Source organism: Barbatula barbatula (assembly GCF_947034865.1).
Source record: "Barbatula barbatula genome assembly, chromosome: 22".
Lineage (NCBI taxonomy): Eukaryota > Metazoa > Chordata > Actinopteri > Cypriniformes > Nemacheilidae > Barbatula > Barbatula barbatula.
Window position 1 is genome coordinate 5162693 of NC_136785.1, and position 22896 is coordinate 5185588.

Sequence of the window (22896 nt, forward strand, 5' to 3'; positions counted from 1 at the left end):
CATTTAGAGTTTAACATTGTGTTTGACTGCAGCCACACGTCAAAGACAGCTGAAAGAAGAGGAAGGGAGGCGCCAGGGTTCTGGACATAAATGCATTTATTCTGCATGCGTGTATGGAGAGAGAGAGAGAGAGAGAGAGAGAGGGAGAGAGGGAAGGAAGTATGAGATTGATAAAGCCAATAAGAACTAAAAACCACAAGAGAAATTTAAAACATCTAGGAAGTGAGAAAAAAACTAGTAATAGGATTTCTCCTCACTTAAGATAATACAGAACTCATTATAAGGTAATAAAAACAACGCATCATTGTGCAAGGACTTTATACACCTCTAAAGACATTAACAGTTATGTATATTATATTGCATTTCTGTCAATAGATCCTCCAAAATAATAACAAACAGCACCTTTAATTCACGCCAAATTCATGTTCACGAAGGTTAATACCTACCTGAACAACCATAACCATTCATTCACACAAATATAAGAAAGCTTATAATATCCCTACAAAGATCGCATAATTACAATAATAATACCATTTAAAAAAATTAAAAGCCAATATTACCTATCTATTCCTATTAACACACATGAGAATTTACACATCTTGCAAACAATCGACTAAATCCACCCACTCCTGACCAGGCTTCAGTTCCAATAAAATGAATCTAATCATTTCTGACACCTGCCTGAGGAGACAAACAGGCAGAGGTGTGAAGGATCCAGAGACAGAGGAATCACGCTCTGCCCACGAGAAGCAAGAATCAATAGACATAACTTAAAAGACAACTAAGCAAACCGATCATCATTTGTTTCCAGTATATTTTCAAAAACTCAACCGGTTCTGACTGACATGATGAATGATGAGGAGCTGTTTGCAATCTGGGCCCAGTTGCATAAACTTAGCCGCTAAATTAACACCGCGTCTTAACAACTAATCTCACAGAATAGTAATTAGTTAGGACTATTCAGTCTTACTTTTCAGATTAGCCCAATCTGCTTTTAATGTAACTGCTTTAAAGACGTTATGACCAGTCTTAAAGAAAAAAATGCATGACTAACAACTGAGACAAATTTTTGCTATGGATGCGAAAATTGCTGAAAATCAAACCCAGTCTGAATTCTTTTTTTTGGGGTGTTTTTTTTTGTGTAGAGAGGACAGGAAGTGAGGTGGGCGAGAGAGAGGGGGTGGGATCGGGAAAGGACCTCGAGCCGGACTCGAACTCAGGTCGCCCGGACCGCAACAGCGCTATATGTCAGAGCACGTTACCGCAAGTTAAGCAGTGTGTAAATGTGATTGACACAACATGAGGTCTTATTTATTTTTTAACGCTCCGAAATTTTGGAAGCACTTGAGACACAATAATGCAGATCTTAAACAACTTTACGGTTTAACTGTGGCATTACAATGTTTATCACAGCAGTCGCCTAAAGATAACCCTGTGATGAAGTAAACAGTGTTTTTCATCATATGATGACTCGTCACATAAACAAAGCGCAATGTATTCTGCAGTCTTGGTCCAGTAACTGAGGAGATCATAAGGTTGCGCCGACCATCTGACAACATATTTAATACATTGGATAAATCATATGAGCTTTATCATTGTGGATCTATGAGGTCTAGTGAACCCTTGTGAAATGAGAACGTAATTGTTCTGGTGTTGGGAAATAGACAAGCCGGACAGATGTTATGCTAGGGTTGGCACTATGCATGGTGCCAAGATGACCAATAGGCTTTGAGTAGAACGTTCTTCGACTGCCTGGTTCGCTATGTACCTCAAGCTGAGTGTGCAATTCTCAGAAGCCCCAACGTGTCCGGCCTCCAGAGGAATCGGTTTTCTTAAAATGTTGTTTTGTTTTCACTGTCTCAGGCGGTCAAAATTCGGGCTCAGGTTGATAGCAACCAGCTTGAATATATAAAAAAAGGGAATGAATTCAAACTCGAAACGGGACAATGTTTAACCAAACTTCAACGACGAGAGCCAAGCGCGCCTTAAAGAAAATACACAGAAAACCTCAGATACAGGCCGAAGGCTTGGAAAAATAACACTCACATTTGGACTCAGATTATTGGATGACTGTGGTTAAGCCAACAGAATCTCTTTGTCATGCTGTTAATCCTAGAAAATATTCATTTGCAGTCAAAGTAGCTTTTCTTTTCACAAACTGGCCGTCGAGGATCTTTCGGGCGCCGTAATCCTGTTGTATTTTCCTCAACAAAACCGATGGAGCTCCTCAGTCCGACTAATTGAGACAAATCAGCCATCAAAGCTCAAGTGTGTCTCACCAGCTGAGTGCTACATTCTCCGTTTCCAATAAAGGAGGAATTGCTCATTCGACACAGTACCTTAAAATACTATCGATTGGAAGCGAAAGGAACGACTGGACGTAAATGGAAGTTTTAGGCCTCCAGGACAAAACCTGCTGTTATTCACTAGAGTCAAATTAATTTGCCGCTGTTTTGCATTGAAATTTGGCAAAGGATGGTTCCCAGTGTTGCCTGGAAAAATCTTACAGCGAGACCCAATTCACGAACCGGTGGAGAAAAAAAAACTGTCCTAAAGTTGCAGAATTAGAATTGAACGAAGATAAGCATGACGCGATGAAGTACTTTGGTACTTAATTTAATGAACTTTGCTCACAATGAAGGGTCAGCATCCCTGCCATGTTCACTCAAGGACACCCAAAAATAAAATCAATCATCATTAAAATAATTTGAGATAGAAATGCTCTGTCACAGTCTTTCGCAAGCTGGCACAGCAGTGCTCGCCTGGGTTTCATCCACAGGCTTTTCTCAAGAGGATATGTGTCTTCCCTTACCAGCATGCCAAGAATTAACATTATCCAAAAACTGTTTAACCCACAGACTCAGTGGCAGCGCAGGGTTCAACAGATGTTTCATTGATGTTGAGCTGGTGAAATCCAAAACAAATAATTTTGACGAGGGAATCTAACGGTATGAAATTTAGTATAACTGTAAATGCTACGACTTTACCGGTGACATATGGGTATTACCACTGTATTTTTTCACATTTAAAACAAAAGCACTTTTTCTTGTTTTTAACGTTTTATTTAACTTTTAGCTGATATTTTCAATATGAAATATGAAAAAGAAAGTAAAAAAAGAAACTACATGAACATTTAAATAACGCCACAAATAAAGGATGATTTATATTCAATTAAATAAGGATTTATAGACATGTAAATGTTAAGTAGATTTACATTTGTTATGAAACATTTAGGCTAGTCCTAGACTAAAATAAATGTTAGAGCAGTCTAAACTGAAAACTGCTTGCACTGATACAACTTAAAATACAGCGGTGCCTTTGTTTTGTCTCAAGATGCACAACTGTAACTGTTGTTTGTAAGACATATTTGTCAAAACTACTTAAATGTCCCAATTTAAAATAAGACCTAGTCTTTGCTTAAACTAATCACTGTGTGGAAAACCACCTCATAGTGATTCAAATCAAAGTCTATTAGGAATAGAATGAATAACAATCATTAAATTAATAGCAACTCAATTTCTTATTACATGAGGCAATATAATAAGTGACTCTAGTTAGTCTATTGCAGCATTTAATATCAGATATGTTCGCTGTACTTTGTAGCAGAGCTGTTTATTACATCAGTCCTCTAAGAAGACACAGTTTGCATAAATAATTTTCATATGCCCCATTTCTTATGCTTTGGTGCACAATAGCCTATGATGTCACTTCCTCTCTACTGAGCTATCCTTCTGCTTTATCTCAAATTTTGTAATCTCACCGCTTTTATTTTGACCATGTACATCACCTGTGGGTTTAAGGCCATACTTACGGTCGGAGGTGTATTCTGGCTGCGTGGCTACCGTTGAAGGTTGATACTCTTCCTCCGTTTTGGTTGCCATGACTGCAGCACCATTCTTCTCTTGTTGGGCTTTTCGAACCAGCACTGCCAAAGGGTGATCCGGGTCGATGACCTGCAGAGGCTTTAAAACAAGCACAAGAGTGGTCACTGCATACTACCAAGGCTAAAACGTATTTAAAAACAGAACCAAAAGGACATCTTTGCATGTAAAAGCACCATGTGATCAGGTTATCTCAATAAATCAGGTTTTTAAACCCAGCATGTTTTTGTGCATTACGCTGTCGTTTTTCAGGTGGCTCCGGGGCGCTTCATCCGAAGCCTGGCAGATTAGCCAATCTTTCTTTTGACTTTGGCTGCCTTTGTCCTATATCTTCTCCGCAGGATCAAACTGTTTGAAGGCTCTGAGGTAGTCGGTCTACCATTGTAAGTATGACTTTTGACATGCCGGCAAGCCTATGAGCCAAAAAGCTTTATGGACTTTGGCAAACTGTAATCACTTCAGCTTGTTACCTTTCTGCAAGAACAGTTTCTTTCCCTTACCCTGCAATATAACTTCTTTTCAGATGTCTGAACAGCTGAGGAACGCACCTTCTGCCGAGTAAGCGCTTCACCAGACTTCATTCTTTCCTCAACGGAAATGACCTCTAAGCTCCTTTTTTGGTCTTGTCAAAAAACAATCTTTCATTATTGTTTCTTTAAGTCTTTATTGTGTTTATGATGTTCTAAACAATAGGTGTTCATGTTTCGATTGTCAAAATATAAATGCTTTATGTATTACATATTTCACCTGTGCTTTACAGAGTCATCTCAATTCTCAGAAAATTGAGAAAAAGTTCCTGGTTCTATGGAGTCCCTCCTTCCAAAACGCTCTGATTGGTCAAGCTGAGCAAGTCTTTTGTGATTGGTCTTCCACTTAGAAATGGCTGAAACGCCTCGTGTAACCATACCCCCACAAATCTACGTCAGTTTGTGGTATGATTTGACTAAGACCGCCCAAATTGACATTTACATTTAGTCATTTAGCAGATGCTTTTATCCAAAAGCGACTTACAGATGAGGAAACATTGGAAGCAATTATAACAACATAGGCAACAAAATACATAAGTGCATCAAACTAGTCCATTAAAGCCTAGCACAGTATAAAAAGCTAAGAATAGTGAGGTTAGTACGTGGTTTTTCTTTTTTTAAAGAAGGAAAGGGAAGAGAATTAGGAAAAATCAATCAGCGACGTGTTGACGGAAGAGATGCGTTTTTAGGCGTTTTTTAAAGATGGCAACCGAGTCTGCTGATCTTGTAGCAGCTGGTAGATCATTCCACCAATGTGGAACAGATCCAGAGAAGGTACGGGAGAGTGACTTTTTTCCTTTTTGGGATGGTACCACTAGTCGTTGTTCCTTTGCAGACCGCAGTGATCTGGCAGGAACATAGATCTGCATTAGCGAGTGGAGATACGATGGTGCAGACCCGGTGTTGGTCTTGTAGGCCAGGAGCAAAGCTTTGAACTTTATGCGGGCGGCAACAGGGAGCCAGTGTAACCTGATGAAGAGCGGAGTTACATGCGCTCTCTTCGGTTCATTGAAGACCACTCCTTGCCGCCGCATTCTGGATCATCTGGAGAGGTTTGATTGTGCAAGCAGGAAGTCCAGCCAGAAGCGCATTGCAATAATCCAGTTTGGACAGGACAAGAGCCTGGACTAGGACCTCCCCTTTAAAGGGTTAGTCCACACAAAATACCATCGTCATTTACTAGCTAATGTTAAACTACTTCTTAAACACGGAGAACGTGATCATAATGCAGATAAAACTGCACCATCTATTTCTTCTAGCGGCATCTACAAGCAAAGTCTCTGGACTATTCATCAACCGCAAAAATGTTTCAAGGACTAACACTTCCAAATAAATGAGCTCTTTGTCTGAAACTAAAAGCTCTGAGAGTATGAAGTTGACTCTTTCCTTTACCTTTCAATTAATCTCATGGGGAGCACTGTGTCTAACAAGTCATGCTTCAGCCCAGACAGAATGGGAACAAGATGTTTTCACCCTAACGCAAATGTACTTTTATTTTTACTGGTAGAGTCAGTCTGATAAAGCTGCTTTCCTCATTAAGCTTGATTGGTTATTTGAGCTCTGTGAAGTTATCAATCCAAGATAACTTGTGGGTGGCTTAAATCCCGTATTCTGGAAGAATTCGAATGCACAGGTCGACAAATCTACGGGAAAACAACGAGATCTCAAGTGTAAGATTTGGGAACACTCACATTTATACTTTCTGGAAGTAGCACTGTTAAGTTCGATGAGCCAAAAAAGCGCAGTTTATATCAACTTTTTGATTGAAAAGCAACTTTATACCCTCAAGACGAAAGCTGGAGTGTTCTTTAAGGGTACCAAATAAGATAAGATATTAGCTTTTATTGCTTCTGTTTGTGTGTCTCTCCCTCTTAAAATGAACAGAGAGAAACTCAAGCTCAATCAAGAAAACCAAAGCATTACGCATCTGATGAGAAATTCCTATCCTCATTTTGAACAAATATATGAAAAGGCGAATGCTTTGATGTCAGATCCTTTTACATCAGGCCCAGTTCTGCCAAGAAATATAACAACTTAACAGCTATTCGATGTACATTTAGAAATGTGCTCTTTGAACAATTGGTTTCTTTACATGGAATTTGAAAAACCGTTAAGAAGCTGCAGTGTATGGGCTGTTAGGTTAACTGAATGGAAGTAGATGTTTAAGCATAAGACACACGGCAGGGAGCTAAACAACATGTCAGCGCTCTGTTAAATAAGTACAAGTATGACTGAGTGATATTAGATGTGAGATTAATCATCGGTATGTAAAGGACCAAAAGTCTGAAGGGTGTATTAGTATGTTAGTTTGAAGCGGTACCTTTATTATCTCCTCCAGACGAGAGCTCCTCTTAGAGGCAAATAAACTTGGGTGGAGATAGTTTCCTTCTCCGTCATCGTCGTAATCGGAGTCGTCCGATTTTGATTCTGAGACAAAGAGTGTAAGATGTTGACTTTTTGTTTGTTAAAGGGATAGCTGACTGTACATGAGGGTGAGTAAATGATGACAAAACTTCAGTCTTATAATTTACTTATAAATTCATAATTGAAACAAACAATTTGATAGTAAAATGCCAGCTCCCATTGAAAAACAATAACATTTAAGTATATACGTGATTTGATCAACCGAGGAAAGGAAGTCATACACATCTTGGATGGAATTTGGGTGAGTACATTATAAGAGATAGTATAATTATAATATACACAAAATCTGTCAACATGCTTTTTACATAAATTGATATGAAATCATTTTCCTCAACTCATTTTATTTTTTGTGATCTGGTTTACAGTGAAACAGAATATACAGAAAGTAAAAAAGAACAAAGTTACAGTGTCTGGATCATACCCTGTTGCTCCTGGTCCTGCTTGCTCTCTGAAGCCGCCGTGTATCTTCCCTCCTTCATGGCTTTTAGAATGTGTTTGTAGTAAGGGTTCAGGTAATGGTCGAACCGCAGGAAATCAAACTGGGAATTCCTTGCTTGCTTTGCCTTCAGCACAATTTCAAATTGAGCCCCCTGCTTGCACACAAAGTTGGCGGTGCGCTCAATAATGGCATGCGTCTTGGTGGTCGCCGGCTGAAACGCAAAGAACCCGAGGGTAAACGAGGGAAAAGCTCTGACAAATGAACTATAATAATTTGGTTATGAAAATGTTATAGAGCATTCATCATCAATGACTTGGAGGCCCTGAGATTTTTCACGCACAGAAAGAGATCTCTGCATAAGAATCGAACCAGGACCTTCATTAATTCGTTTCCATATGCAAATTTTAAGTCACAAATCTCTAGTCACAGATCTGTCATGCTGCAGACAAAGCAAAATCATATTCATGTGTTAAAATGATTTACGTCAATGACGTATTTTAAATACTAAATGATTCTGATAGTGTCGCCGTGGTGAAAATGACACATATCCTTTATTAGAACAATGCATTAATATTACATTAGAGGAACTTTCCAAAGGGCTGCTCTGTAGCTCCGGTGTCCAGGTAAACAGAGGATGCATCGCTTTCCCCAGAGTTCAAGAAAGTCAAATAAAGACTTTGTAGTTTTAAAGACAAACAACCCCACGTTCTGCCTCCAGATCTGATTCCTTTTGTGCTTCGAGCTATGTGCCTTACAATATAGCAAGGTAATCACAGTAGCTGCCCATTAACAATTCACAAGCCCCTTCAAAGAACCTCACATACTCTAATTGGGTCTTCCAGTCCAGAGAATTTAAAGAGACAGTTCACCAAAAAGATTTATTGAAAATTCTATCATCATTTACACACTTTTATATAGTGTGTGTCTTTTGAGAAACTATAAGTAACTCCAGTTGTGTTTCAAAGTGCTATTTTCCACACAATGAAGGTGAATAGTGACTTAAATCTCTGGGCCCCATCCCCTTTCACTATATCAAAGAGAACAAATCTTCAAATTTCATTAAAGAAAGAACGTTTTGCAAGAAAAATATGAAGCTTATTAAATAATGTGTAATGTATATTTGTGACCAAGATCAGAGTATGTTTCCCCTAACAAGTGGTCCACTGGAAGCATAAGATTTTATGCTGTTATGTTTCCAACAAACCTTGCAAGGAAAGTGCATACAAATCCCTGGTTTAATAGGATAAGGGAGAGGATCAAGACTTCTGAGCTCAATTTCTAGAGCTTCTGAGCTCTAGAATTCGGTCAGATCAACATTCTTTATGCCACAGGCACAGTAAAAAGAATACTCTGAGATTGCATAGATTTCCAGATGAGGGATTCAGCTGAAATTAAAGCTTTGTCCGGATGGATGTTTTAGTCCTATTGTGTGAACACTGGTTATACAAAGGGAGGACCTACATAGCCCACAGCTTTCTATACCATAATTTGCTTGTTAAGTGGTGACGATAGGAATACAGTTTTCGGGTCCAAGCATTTATTTCAAACGGGCTACAGCTTGACCAGCTGTTTATGAGCACTGTTTACTCATATTGCATATTTAAGCGAAACATGTATTAACTCGAAGTATACACTACAGTCTCCAGGCTCACGGAATCTCCGATATTCAATATTTGAATAAATTATGGAAAATAAATCACTGACTGGCCATGTGGGATTTCGTTATGAAGATTAAGATTGCAGTTGTCCGATAGTTTTACAGCTCGCCATGAGTATAAATGATTTTTTTTATAGGCATTTTTTGTTGTTTGCCTCTAGCATCTTATTGAGCATTTGGACCCATAAACAGTTTATGACCTTTCATATATATGGTGGTGCGTGACGTCATGAATTTGCTCTTGACAGAAGCACATGCGCACCTTGGCAAGAGCAGCATAAATGGGCAATTCCAGCATTATGGCCGTGACATTTCGTGTTATGTACGTGACATAATAATGCTCAGAGAATTAATTTTTAACGAATATATTGTACCATCTGTTTATATTTTACTAAACCCTTGTTGATAGAGTCCAAACATTTAAAGAATGTCAGTCTATGAACACATTTTCTTTTTAAAATAGGGAAATGTACATGGATGTGCAAAAAAAGGATGCGTTTGGGAGACGACAAACTTTGTAGGATTTCTGTTAATTAAATGCACAATCCTGAAGCAATAATACCTAATGAATTAAACTAAACATGGTAAGGTTGACATTTTCACAGAATTGCGATCAAGTTGTTTACATGCCATCTTATTGCAGTTAAAACCGGCATAAGCCACATATGTTATTTCAATTATGCTTACTGCGATTATGAGCTTAATCGCATTATTTCGATCGAATTACTGCATTCACATTAGGTAAAGTGTAATCACAATATTGCCAAAATCCTATTATTGCATTATGAGGGTGCATGTAAACGTAGTCATTGAGTTGGATCCCAGCAAAAATGATGATGTTGCTGCTAGTGTGTTCATTATCGTCATGCGGGAAAATGTTCAAACTCCTAAACAGTGATGGCAAATGCACGTGGACCGAAGAGTATCATTTTTGCTTCCATTTTGTTTTTAACTAGCGTAATTAAACCTTGACATTTCAACAGATAGACAAGTGGTTAATGAAGCAGGTCACATGTTTATTGTGCACTGTACTTCTTCAATCATCTGGCCTTAGTATAAATATGAGCAGCAATCATTATCGAGATAATTTACAAAAGAATGGTTTCACACAAAAATGACTGGCATTGTACATCATAAATGTGACCCTGAACCGCAAAACCAGATCTACATCTGACATCGGAATTCACTATATAACCAGCTCACCAGTTCTACGTCTGAAGGAATGACAAGGCCAGGGGGTGCCACAAACGGTTCCTCGCTCTCTTCCTCCTGTTGCTCTTGATCTGAAAGAGAGGAAGAATGAACATCAGAGCAGAACTGAACGGAGCAGGAGTGACCAATCCAGTGCACACAACAAACTATTATTTATGTGATTCTTGGGCAGAAATAAAAATTCGGTCTTCGTTTACTCACACTCAAATTGTTCCAAATCTGTATACATTTCTTTGTTCTAAAGAACACAGAGAAAGATATTTAGAAGAATGCTTGTAACCAAACAGTTCCTATAAAGCAAACCAACATTTATTAAAAAATCCTTCTATGGCAGTCAATGGTGACCAAGATCGGTTTGGTTACAAGCATTTTTCCAAATATCTTTCTCTGTGTTCATCAGGTTTGAAACAAGTTTAACTTGTGTAACTCCCTTGAATGAAACAGTGACTAAACTTCTGAGTCGTTAACATGTTACCGAACAACTTCCACTGTGTTTTAAAATGTGTCATAAAATCCTCATATCTGAAACAACACAACGGGAGATTAAATTAGAACAAAGTGCCTAATATTGGGTGATCCCTTTAAAAGCATTACAGAATTTTTGGAAGAGGGGTGAAGAAATAAAGATGAAATGACGATATAATGAAACAATAAAACACACACGTAACCGCAATGCTTTAACTGTGGCTAAAGAACTGGAGGCACTTTAAGTTTCATTTCGAGTTACTCCAACTTTCGAAGACGCCACAAGCCCCGTCAACTCGGTTTACTGCTCCTCTCTCCATCCGCTCTTGCAAACCTCTGCTTCTCCCAAATTGGCTGGGACAGGTAAAAAGAAAATGAAAATTTTATGCTGAATTCAAGTCGAAGGGGAAGGTAGACCAGAGATGGATACACATGGCTGGTGCATTAGTGTGAGCTGTAAGACTGTTTGTCTGTTTTATAAGCTCCTTGTTACAGTCAAATGTAGTGTGGGAGCTAATTTAATCAAGGAGATACAAAGTGCCCAAAGTGTTACTTTCTCAAGGCGGCAAACCAAGTTTGTTGCTCTTACAAATTACATTTCTTTACTAAACAAAACGGGGACAAACAAATGCAACATCTAAAAGAATTATCACATAAAACACAGCCTCTGATGGCAAAAGTATGACCATTTCTGAAGACGACCACAAATAGAAGTGCAATACTTGTGGAGGAGAGAGACCCGTTCCTGGCAGTTTATCAAACATTTAGCAGTACGCTCCTTGGTTGTCAATGCTGGCCAAATGGAAGCCAAAAGACAAATGGGAAAAACTATTTTCCAAATGTTTTTAAGATTATAACGCTGCATGATTTCTATACAGCTTCTTCACATTTAGATTAAAAAATATTAACATGAATTAACATCTGAAACCTAGCTCTACGCAAACAAGCAATGAGACATGGGTGGAATAACACATTTTCTGAAACCAGGCAGATAAGAGCAGTTACTGTTTGCTTTATAAACTCATTTGTCACAGAATTTTAAGCTCTAAACACTGAAACGAATTCAAATCCAGTTTTCAAACAGCCCTCATTTCAAAGAGTTTGACGTTTTGCATTAGCACTGAACTGCTGGACCTCGCCGGTCATTAACAGTCTCCACATATCTACCTGCTTCCCTCGTCTTTAACAAATCTTTGAGCTTTCAACCGCCTAGAGTCTTCAAAACGCTTCTCATTTGACCTGAGGGAAACGGACTTGTCCTATCCTGGAGCATTTTTTAAACTCTTACGCGAAAGGATTTCTGAGGGCACATATAGTACATATTATATACTTCTCTCAGAAACCTCCTCAGGCAGACACAGAGTCACTAGTTGAAAACCAGTGTGGGCTTTCTGAAGTTGTGCGTTGTCTGAACTTGTGTGGTTCTCACCTTTTTCTCTGTTGGCTTCCTCTTCCTCAGTGGGCTGGGACGGGTCATAGTAGTCGGCGCTGTACCGAAAGGCTACTGAGTTGTAGGTGCCTTCATCGGCTAAAGCCTCGCTCAGCCTTTTATACTCTTCCTCTGCAAGTAAAAGAGTCAAATTGAAATCTACCGAAAAACCTCTGAATTATTTATGATGCTTGGTTGATATTGCCCATGCTTTTATATTTTATTCTTCAAAACAACTTTCAGCGATCAATTCGGCCAAGATGTGCAGGCTTTGTTTTATTTAAAAAAATTCCTTAGTGTGCAATACTTATTTTAAATTGTTAAAAAGGTTTTACGTTATTTTCATACTTAGATGTGATTGGTCGTCTTAGTTGCAGTCTGTCTCAAAAGCCATAAACAAGTTGACGCATTAAAGGAATAGTTCACCCAAAAACGAAAATTCTGTCATAATTTACTGAACCTCAAGTTGTTTCAAACCCGTGTACGTTCTATTCTTCCACTGAACACAAAAGAAGGTATTTGTAGTAATGTTTGTAACTGAAGAGTTCTGGGACACCATTGACTACCATAGAGGGAACAAAAGCTCTATGGTAGTGAATGGTGCCCCAGAGCTGCTTGGTTTCCTACATTATTCTAAATAACATATTTTGTATTAAAAGAAACAACGAAACGTATACAGCTTTGAAACAACATGAGAGGTAGTAATAGATGACATAATTTTTGGGTGAACTATCCCTTTAAAGGAATCAAATTTGTGTTGTTCTTTACTCACCCACATGACGTTCAACATGTTTTGAGTCCTCCCGGCATGTTCAGGACACAAATAAAGATATTAAGGTGACATCCGAGAGATTTCCAGGCGTCATCATAGACATCAAGGTAATAGTTGTTGTCAAGGTCCAGAAAAGTATGAGCGTTCACGAGAGCATTTCTTCATCTTCTGTAAACACAGAGTTGCACTTCCGCGTTGTGAAGCAGAGCGCCGGTATCCAATAGGGGCAAGCCCCCAAGATGTCTATGAAATCTCTCGCATTTCACCAAAATATCTTTATTTGTGCTCCGAAGACACCGGAAGTTCTCTAAACATGTTAAACGTCATCAGAGTAAAAAACTTCCCCTTTAAAACATGAACGTCATGTGGGAGAGTAAAAAAGAAACACACTTTAACATTTCCTTAAACAGAGTCCTTATTCTCTTGCCACCTTGTAAGAACTAGTATTTCCCTCTGAAAAGCAAATTTTGTGTTATTTTATCTCCATCATAAACACATTCATCCAAATGTGCACATCCATTTGTGCACGTACCATTTGTGCTTTTCTTTAATCGCAGAAATGCAGAAAGTATTAAACAACTAAAAAGGGTACAAGGACAGGCCAATACGAAACACCTAAAATGCTTTATTACATCTTAAAGGATATTAACGTGGACAGATTGATAATAGCCTTGTTTAATAAGGTTAAGTCTCCACCTGAAGGGCGAATCAACATAATGACTAGACCGAAAGTGACTCGCGTACTGTCACCATTAGCAAAGGACACCATATTTCACTCCCAGTTAATCTAAACCTCCATTTTACAAACATGTTTAAAGTGCCTCTTAAGCACAGAAGCATCAGTTTAGACCGGTTTAACCTGCTGGTGTTTTTATAGTGTGTTGTAAGAGTTTTATTGTTGTGCCAGACTGAATACATTTGCAGGAGTAGTCAAAACTTTGCCCGACACTACATTCACAATAGTTTACATTTCAATGTGTTATACACCAGACACTTTTAGTCAAAGTTAATGCTGTTATTATTCATATGAAAAATGTATAATTGAATAATCTCTTATTGTTAATTATAGCCTTTTACCACAATGGTGTTTCTGGCCTTTTTGATTCATAAATGAAATGGACTAAAAAATCCACAATCTTCCTCCGTCATCTTTCTAACTTTGCCAGAATAACATCTGATTTAACAAAAATTAACAAAAAGAAATGACATTATCATTGAAATGACTTGAAGTGAATGTGCTAGTACAAAAATGTATACTTTTTAAAAAAATATGACTATAAAACCGGAAAAAAACAAAATAGATAGAAAATATACTGGTGAGATGCTGGTTTATTAACTTCGTTGTACATCACTGTTTCCGCTACATTCATTCGCCAAAAATCATCCTCGCCATGACTACACAGCAGTGGTGTAGTCCTAAGAAAAAAAGTGGTGTATTAAACCTTTTGCAACTCATGGCCCACCACGGACTTTAAAACATTTCCGAGGACCACCTTTCCAAATATGATAGTATGAACACAGAATATTACAGTGTACATATTCTCTGCTTTTAATATTTTATGCCACAGTAGCAGACCTAGTCAATTAAGCTATACAGTATACACTATATAGTATACACTATACAGTGTACAAATATACACTGTTGTATAATCATAGAAAAGACTTGGCAGGTCTGTTCCGTAACCATTTATTCCTGTAACAATAACAGGGACGTCAGGCCAGCCCGGGTGTTTTGTGTTCAAATGTCTCTGTAAATCGAATGGTTTTAGCACATTTTTCTGCAAAATTTCTACACATAAAACACACTGTGTCTTCGGCTTAGTCTCAGTACCTGCCATTATAAAACCAAACTTAATGTATTCTGCCGACGGCTGTGATGGTGGCAGTTTTGTACCACCGCTGTGTTAATGGACAAATCAAAAGCAGTTGTGCGATGTTTTGAGAAACATATATTAATTGTAAATAATATTTATATTATTATATTTGCGTGTAGCAACCACATGACGAGTGTGAGAGAAATATGGACCCTACTTATATACTTGAAATAGTTAAATACTTGAAATTTAAATATGATATCTGAAATAAATGAGGATGAAACATCCGTCCATAGAATGCGCTAATCCATCAGTGAAACGGTAAACTACAGCATATAAAATATTTAAATAAACATCAGTAGATAATGAGAACTTAAATGATTAAAGTTAAATATTAAAGAAAAAGCCCTTGTTGCAATACAAAACGTTACTTTTTCCTACTCGATGGTGGAAAATTTACATGTTGACATTGTCCAGATTGAAATGTTTACAGCTGCAATAAATGCACGTTCAGAAGATGTGCACAGGAGCGCAAACGAACCGATGTCTATCCGCAACCGTGACAAAACCTGCGCTGACACCAAGCCAGCGGGTCATAGCCGGTTTTATTTTATGTAACTATTCAACAGAACCGACAGAGTAACCAGGTTTAACCTTGCAGGCCCGCGCTCGAATTCACCAACAGAAATGAATGCCAATCATTTCTGTGTTAATGTAAAATATTTAAATGAAACAATCTACAATTGAAAGCCTACACATAGCAATCCTGATCGCAACTTTTATTTTTATTACACTTATATTTGTCACAGTGACGTGCACTACCGCCAGCGGCAGCTCACCACCGTCATGGCACTTTACCACCTCGTCACAGCCTTAATTCTCACCACACACTTCAACGCTTTTGCTTGCACAGGACTGTCTCCAACATCTGATTTTCTTTTCAGAAAACGAGACATTTTACAGTAACCATTTAATGTAACGTAATTTATATTTGAAAGTCGTAACGTGTTCGTTCAATCTGACGTTGTGACGTGTTTGGTGTTGCAACATTCAAATATAAATTTACAAAAAGCGCTGTGGAAAAAGTAAGTATACGATGTATGCGTGCGTATGGCCCAGACTACACCACTGCAATGACACACGGTTTCCCATTCATTCATAATATGTCCAGTCATTGTTGCCAGTCTTTTGCTGCCTTCACACGCTCTCGGAAATGCGATATTTCCCCCTTGAACCCGGACATAATTCATGGTACGGTGCTCTTAAAAGATTCTTGTAATGCTTTAATGCTACTAAATCATTAGTAAGATTAATGTTATTAAATACATTTAATGTTTGTAAATTCAGGCGTTATTTTCCGATTTGTGGTGGGAAATATCCCACTTCCGAGGTGGCTTGAAGGCAGTATTAAAACTATGTCATGACCTCACGAATATGTTAATTTGCATGTGATGTCATCAAACACCACAGTTTCACAAAATCCTAGCAGAAATATTTTTTTTTCCCATTTTGTTCATATAAGTTTTTTATAGTTTTTTAAGTTAATACAATAGAATACTGAAGTACTTGTGGGCAAACATATTACTATTGTATATTAAAAGACAGAAAACACAATTTGAGAAAAAGGTAAGCTGATTTCTTAGGGCCCTACTTGAGTGATAGATTTGTAATATACCAGGCATCAAAAGCATAAAAGGTGAAAAAATATATTCATGAACGTAGTGTAGTAAAAATTATGATGACATGCCTTCTAATGCCGAAGTCACATTTTTATAAACAAAACTACACACCTCACATCCACAATTTAGGTTAAATGTTAATTCTGCGTTAATATTAACTGCATTACGTCTGCCATGGATTCCACATGATTATATAAAACTAAGTATAATGGGATTCAGACATAATTCACAGACTGAAAAATGTGACCTGACAAACACTGCTTAGCTTTAAAAGGATCAAGAATGCAAAAGCTCTCGGATCTGGATGACAGACTACAGTTTTCCTCAAAACAAACAATAAACCAGTCAACCAAACAAGCTGAAACTCAACTTGCCGCTCGAGAAAATCCCATTCACAGGCTGCAACATGAGCCGAACACGGAACTACAATTTAACTCAGACATTCAAATTATTCTGTCAACGCTGTTGATATGCCAAACATGGATCAAGCGAGCAAAGTATTTACCTTGCCTGGCCTCTTCTTCCAGGAGATCTGTGTGCAAGGCCAGATACCGCTCCTCATCGCATAAAGCCTCGATCCTAGCCTCTTCCTCCGACAACTGGTAGTCACAATTCCACGAGCCAGCATCGTAATCTGAAAGGTCGTGTAAATGACCGCGGCCATCGTACCTGCAATACGAAACACCTGGTTAAAACTGGGAGAAAAGTATTGGTCATTTACATGCAACAAATACTCACCACACTGGGGAACGGTAAACGTAAAGGCTTTTGCTTGTATATTCAGTCATATGTGATTTTTCTTAAAACAAAATACTACTGTGCTTACAAGATTTTTGCAAGAACTGGGCGGCCGCTGTACTCCAGAGCAACAGATGAACGATCTTGGAAAATAAACGTACTAAAAGCATCTAATACTTCACTAAAACCGTAAAAAGACGCAGCAAATCTGAGTAAAGAAGTAAACGCAAACAACAACTCTCCTCTTACCTTACACGGTTCAATAAACCGTTCCAATTTTGTCAACTGAGACATCATCAATCCTAAATATACTGTAAAAGAAGTACATCCACACAAGCCCGAGCACATAAATACCTATCCGTAAGAACCCATACGGAGGAAATTTTCCTGCGCTCGCTCCTGTTTTCCACTTCTCAGTTCCAGTTTCTTCGGCGAAAGAGAGAAGTGGTCGATGTGGTGGCAATCGGGGCCTGGCGGGACCCCTTAGCCTTAATTGCTGAGGAAATAAGTTCTGGGTTACGTGATAGAGAGACAAACACATACACATTGGAAACAAGAAACAGATCCGTGCAGATTAAGGTGGCTCAAAACAAACTTCTACGTGTGACGCTCGGCATTTCTCTAGGAACTAAGCGTGGATTTCATTTTGTTGGAACTGAACTGGAAAAGATGAAATTATTTAAAGTAAAAAAGTGAAGTAAACAAATTCCCATCCTGAAAGAGAAGAGATTGAATCGGATGCATGAACAAGGAGAGAAAAGGAATTGTCCAAATCAAAACCCACAGATCACATTGTACTGTATGTCAGAACCACCTTAATGCACAGACTAATTCACAGTTTAACCTTAACTGGATTTGCTGTGGTTTGCATTTGAAGGACTAGTTTCCCCAGAAATGAAAATTATAATTTGCTGTAACAATGTAATGGCTATAGATGTTCACACTACTCTACGGTCACTTGCATAACATAAAAATGAAAAAGGCAGACCATAAACCCTATAACATGCTATATTTAGTAATCTAAAGCATTATAATAGCTTTTCGTGTGGTCACTATTCACTTTCATTGCATAACCTTAACAATTCTTGACATAGTTTCACATAACAATGCAAGACAGTTTAGAAAAGCAAAAGGGGGAATAAATAACATAGTAAGAATCTTTATTTTCTGGGTAAACTATTCCTTAATATTCTTATAAGTGCATCAACAGTACTCCAAATAAGATGCACATGTTTTCCACAACAAATCCTCCAGTGTGTCAAGAAGCAGAGATCTCACATGCCCTGGACATTAGATCCATATGTTTCAAATGATGTATCTCACATAATAAAAATGACGATTGATCTGTGCAAAGCACTATATATAGTATAACAACTATAACATAAGGCCTAGCTGTCCTAGGGCCTGCTCTCTGCATCAAAACAACCCCTCAGAATCATGTTTCACTGCTGTCATTGTATTTTCGTCTGACAAAAATCACAATCCAAGCAAGTTATCTCAGATCTGTCATCTGTCAAGTGTCCTTTATTCAATGTTTGCAAACATCACACAATGCCATCAGCTCCACCTGTGCTGTAAAACAACAACATCCAATGTGGTCCCCTTTGGAAGACATTAAGTTGGTAATTAGTAATTCCCATTAGGTTTGTTAAACCGACCTATCGATCATGATGGTCTTGTCCCCCATCCATGGGATAAGGTGTTTTCTTTGTTCGTGGTAGACAGCCCTCTCGTCGTCCCGGTACAGCTTGCAGGCGTAGCCGAACACCAGCAGCTCCGCATACTTGCTGCTGTCGCTTTTCGCTTTAGCTGGCTTAGTATTATCCTTCTTGCTCCCCCCTCGCCGATACATTCCTTACAATATTCCTCAGGACACGCGAAATAAGTGAAAGTTGTTTAGTAGCACAAGAAAATTGCTGTTAAAGACGGGAAAGGAGAAATAATGTGTGCTAGCTATCGATTGCTCCAACACATAGCATACTGCTAAATAAAATATGGCGTGTTGAGGAGCGTTGCGTTTCAGAGTCACAGATTCGTGTTTTTGTGTTCGCGTTGAGGATTAACGCAGGGCTGTTTTAATAGTTGGTCAAATACTTGCATATCATTATTTTGATTTTATGCTTTGTAAATTATATATATTTTATTTTTATTACCATGATTCAAGTCGAAAATGGGAGCGTGAAAGTAAAATAGCTCGCAGTTTATAACACTACGTTAGATAAATCCAAGCGTGAAATGTTTATGTGTAGAAAGCCTAACCGTTGTGGGGAAGAATTGTTAAATTCATTTTAACGCATTTTTAGGTTCAAATGGGAATTTGACCTCTCATTAAGGCTCGCGTTTATAAACGTTGCGTACGCACAAAACGGGGCTGAAAACGTGCGTACGCCACTTTCAACGCAAAAGGTTGCGCAAAATCTTTTAATAGCAGACTTGACGGGAGAATGTGCGCACCTGTAAGTAAAAGTCTGACCCATGCGTACGCACATTTTGGAGACAAGGGACGAAACAAATGGCGAGTTAGTGAAGTCAAGATTGTAGGAAAAAGCGTTAAACAACACATTTAATAAGCGCCGTCTCAGCATCCGACTGCATTGAATACTGCAGCATCAAATACGATAACTGCAGAACACTGTGTAAATAAATAACTAAATACATTTTACTTAAATAATGTGCGTAATCATCAAATGTCAAAGTCTGGAAATACAGTATTTAAGCTCTCGCACAATCGTTTATCTTTATGTCCAATTCCATAGTATCAGTGTTCATAACAAAACATTAATCTTTTAAAATGATGTCTTCAAATTATATCCCAGATGAAGGACACGTAAACATATAGATTAGATTAGATTCAACTTTATTGTCATTACACATATAAAAGTACAGTGTAACGAAATGTTAATGCAGAGCCAGGTCACGAGGACCAGGATTAAGAATCGTTGGTTTATACCATTCAAGCCATAAGATATAAAACTGTGTAAGTTATATGGTGGACTTAATTCACTATAGAATTCCATAGATTGCAGAACTATTATCACAGGTAATGATTTTTTTGGTCAAATTTATATTTAATGCAAAGTTTAATAATGCTTATTGAAGCTAAGTTATTAAGCTCTAAATGCTCACTTTTGTTTAGAATTGTATGTTGATTTTGGACTTTATATTTGATGTAATAAAACAAGAGTTTTTAAAGTCAAGTCACACTTATACACACCTATAGGCTTAATGGGGTAAAACTTGAATCTTTGACTCAGGTGTGTTACATGTCAGTAAAGTGTCATTTACACACAGTTCAAATACATTACGCTTACACTGACATGTAATTCTGATTTCTGTTTGTTGCTTAGACTGCACTGGCCTTTACTGTTTAATGTTTGTTGTTTTATTGGCTTTGCAATATGTCTTTAAAAGGTCCATATTTGTTTCTAAATTGTGGTGTTGTAGAATGATTTTTGCATCAATAAGCCAGTTTATTATGTTGATAGCCTGGTGTTGTGGGCTGTTCCTGGTGAATAAGTCCAGGTCTGCCCCGTTCAACTTTAACTTTAAACATACTTGGGTATATTGAAATAGAACACTCCAATACATTGATCAAACAGGATCAGGTTATATTACATTTAAGATACAGTATAAGAAACAAAATTTCACAAAAGTCGCAGTAAAGAGATGCTGAAATCATATGAACAAATGCTTGCGAATATATGAAATGGAAAAAAAATTATTCAGGGACGCATTTAAAAAAACTATCTTTTCCATTTTTTGCCCAGCCTGCTATCCTGCTATATCGCTGCTGTCCTGCTGAAACCTTATATCTCCACTTTTCGTGATTTTTATTCATTTTTTGCCTCTTTTTGTCTATTTTTTGTTACTTTTTTTGTTACGTTTGAATAAGATTGTAAATCGTAAACTATCAGGATTTTTTTAAATCCAATCCTGCAAGAATGAAATGGAAAGAATGCTGACATGTTATATGAAGCACGTCCTAAGTCTGATTGTACCGGTTCATTCAAGAATTTCTAAGATTACAATCATTTAAAAAATATAAATAGAGCTTGTTTTTCTAACAAAGAGCAGTGCATCCGGATATCTTATTATTCGGTCAAACTGGTGCAAAATCTTCAAAATGCTGTTTTAAGAGATTTCTGTTGTCTTTTGCATTGTATCCTGTCAGCGTATTCATAAAATAGTGATAGATATAGGTTTGAAACCCCTTAAGCATTCTGTAAAAACATTTGCACAGGCTTCAAAGAGTTAATGATATACGGTTCTACAGCTTAATTAACAAGCTACACAATATTTCTACAGACAATGGAAAAAATTTGCTTGTCTTTACCGTAAAATCTTCCCTAACCATACCCACATTTTTCAAAATGTTACATTTACTGAGTCTATGACCTGGTCTGAAGCTCAAAGATACTGCAGACAGAATTACACTGATCTAGCCACCATTGATAACATGACAGAGATGTCAAAACATAAGTTAAATTTACATACAAGCTTCCATTCATATCAAATGTTGTTACTTTTTTATGTTGGACCACCTTCTGTTCTGATGAACATGATGACCACTGCCGCGATCTTTTCAGATGAGTATGGTGTGTTTTATGTACGTAGATACAGTTACATGAAAAGCTTGAGAATCTAGATTTCTGCATTAATTATTCAAATGTGATCTGATCTAGGTCACAATTACAGAATTAATAAAGTTGTTTTTGCTGTTGTTGAATCCATAATGGTGGTTAGAACATACTTCACCAAATTTAAAAAGTAAAAACACTGTCATATATTGTATTATATATTGTATTTACACAGCAGTGACATGCGTTGTTTTGTTGTTTAATGATCAGTGATTGTAAGTGAGTCTCAAATTGAAGAGCTTGTGCTTATACTACAGGTGAGTACTGTCAAAATGAAACAATCACCCATACATATACAAATTTTACATTTATTATATGTATTCATACATTTCATACGATCATTTTTATTACCTCCCACTTTAATTCTTTTCATAAAGACTTTAATGCAGATGAAATGTTGTGACTGCACACATACACACACACAAACACACAATCCTCTTGTTATTCCAGCACCTTCGTGAGAGATGCCTCGGCCGTTCCCTCGTGGCTCTCGTCCAGCCTTGCTCATTACAGAGGCGTTGTTCTGACATCTGCACCTGCCAGACTAAAACTAGTGTCTGTTAAGACAATATGTCTATTCAGATGGAGAAATTACAACTTTTCAATCTTCACTTTTAATACAATAGAAAAATGTGAGCAGAATCTTTTCAAAGCCTGTGAGAACACTGCAAGTATTAAATGGAAGGAGTGCTGACTGTTTTCCAACAAGACACGTCCAACAAGAGTTTACTGGAACGCTTTTCCGACTACAATAAGTACGAATTTTCAGACACCGAAGAAGAGTGGATGCGCATGCATACACATTTACACCATTTATTTGGTATGTTGCCGATAAAATAAACAATAATCATATACAAATCTTGTCATGATCAGGAGATGTAAACAATTACTACTGTATGACCACGTATGGCATGAACATTTATTGGTGAACATCTTAAACATGTTTGTTTAGGCAAAAAATACCCGGACCTCTATTCAGGTTAAACCAAGAAGAAGAGATCATGCAGATGTTTCTACTTCTGGGAGTATTTGCAGTTCATATATTATAACCCATACATTTTTTTATTTTGAAAAAAAACACTATGCAATAGTTTTAGGCACATTAGTTGCCTCGGTTTGTCAGTTAATATAAAACAGATTTTACCATTAACTTTAACAATCAAGTGAGATTTATGTATAATCAAGTGGTCTGAACAAACAGTCCCACCATCATCGAGTCCGA

The 22896-nt window shown here is 37.6% G+C and overlaps 1 protein-coding gene across 1 annotated transcript in view; it reads right to left on the reverse strand.

The window, feature by feature from the left end:
* The window catches only part of sfswap (splicing factor SWAP), a 76437-nt gene extending 57401 nt beyond the window's left edge, over window positions 1–19036 (reverse strand). Inside the window, exons 1-7 of the mRNA XM_079486428.1 lie at window positions 18696–19036; window positions 16805–16968; window positions 12035–12166; window positions 10132–10211; window positions 7254–7482; window positions 6729–6835; window positions 3812–3962 (exon numbers count right to left, since the gene is read on the reverse strand). Of these exons, the coding sequence (XP_079342554.1) occupies window positions 3812–3962; window positions 6729–6835; window positions 7254–7482; window positions 10132–10211; window positions 12035–12166; window positions 16805–16968; window positions 18696–18889 (1057 nt within the window). The 5' untranslated portion in view covers window positions 18890–19036. The remainder of the gene's footprint in view (window positions 1–3811; window positions 3963–6728; window positions 6836–7253; window positions 7483–10131; window positions 10212–12034; window positions 12167–16804; window positions 16969–18695) is intronic.
* Between the last annotated feature and the right edge of the window lie 3860 nt (window positions 19037–22896).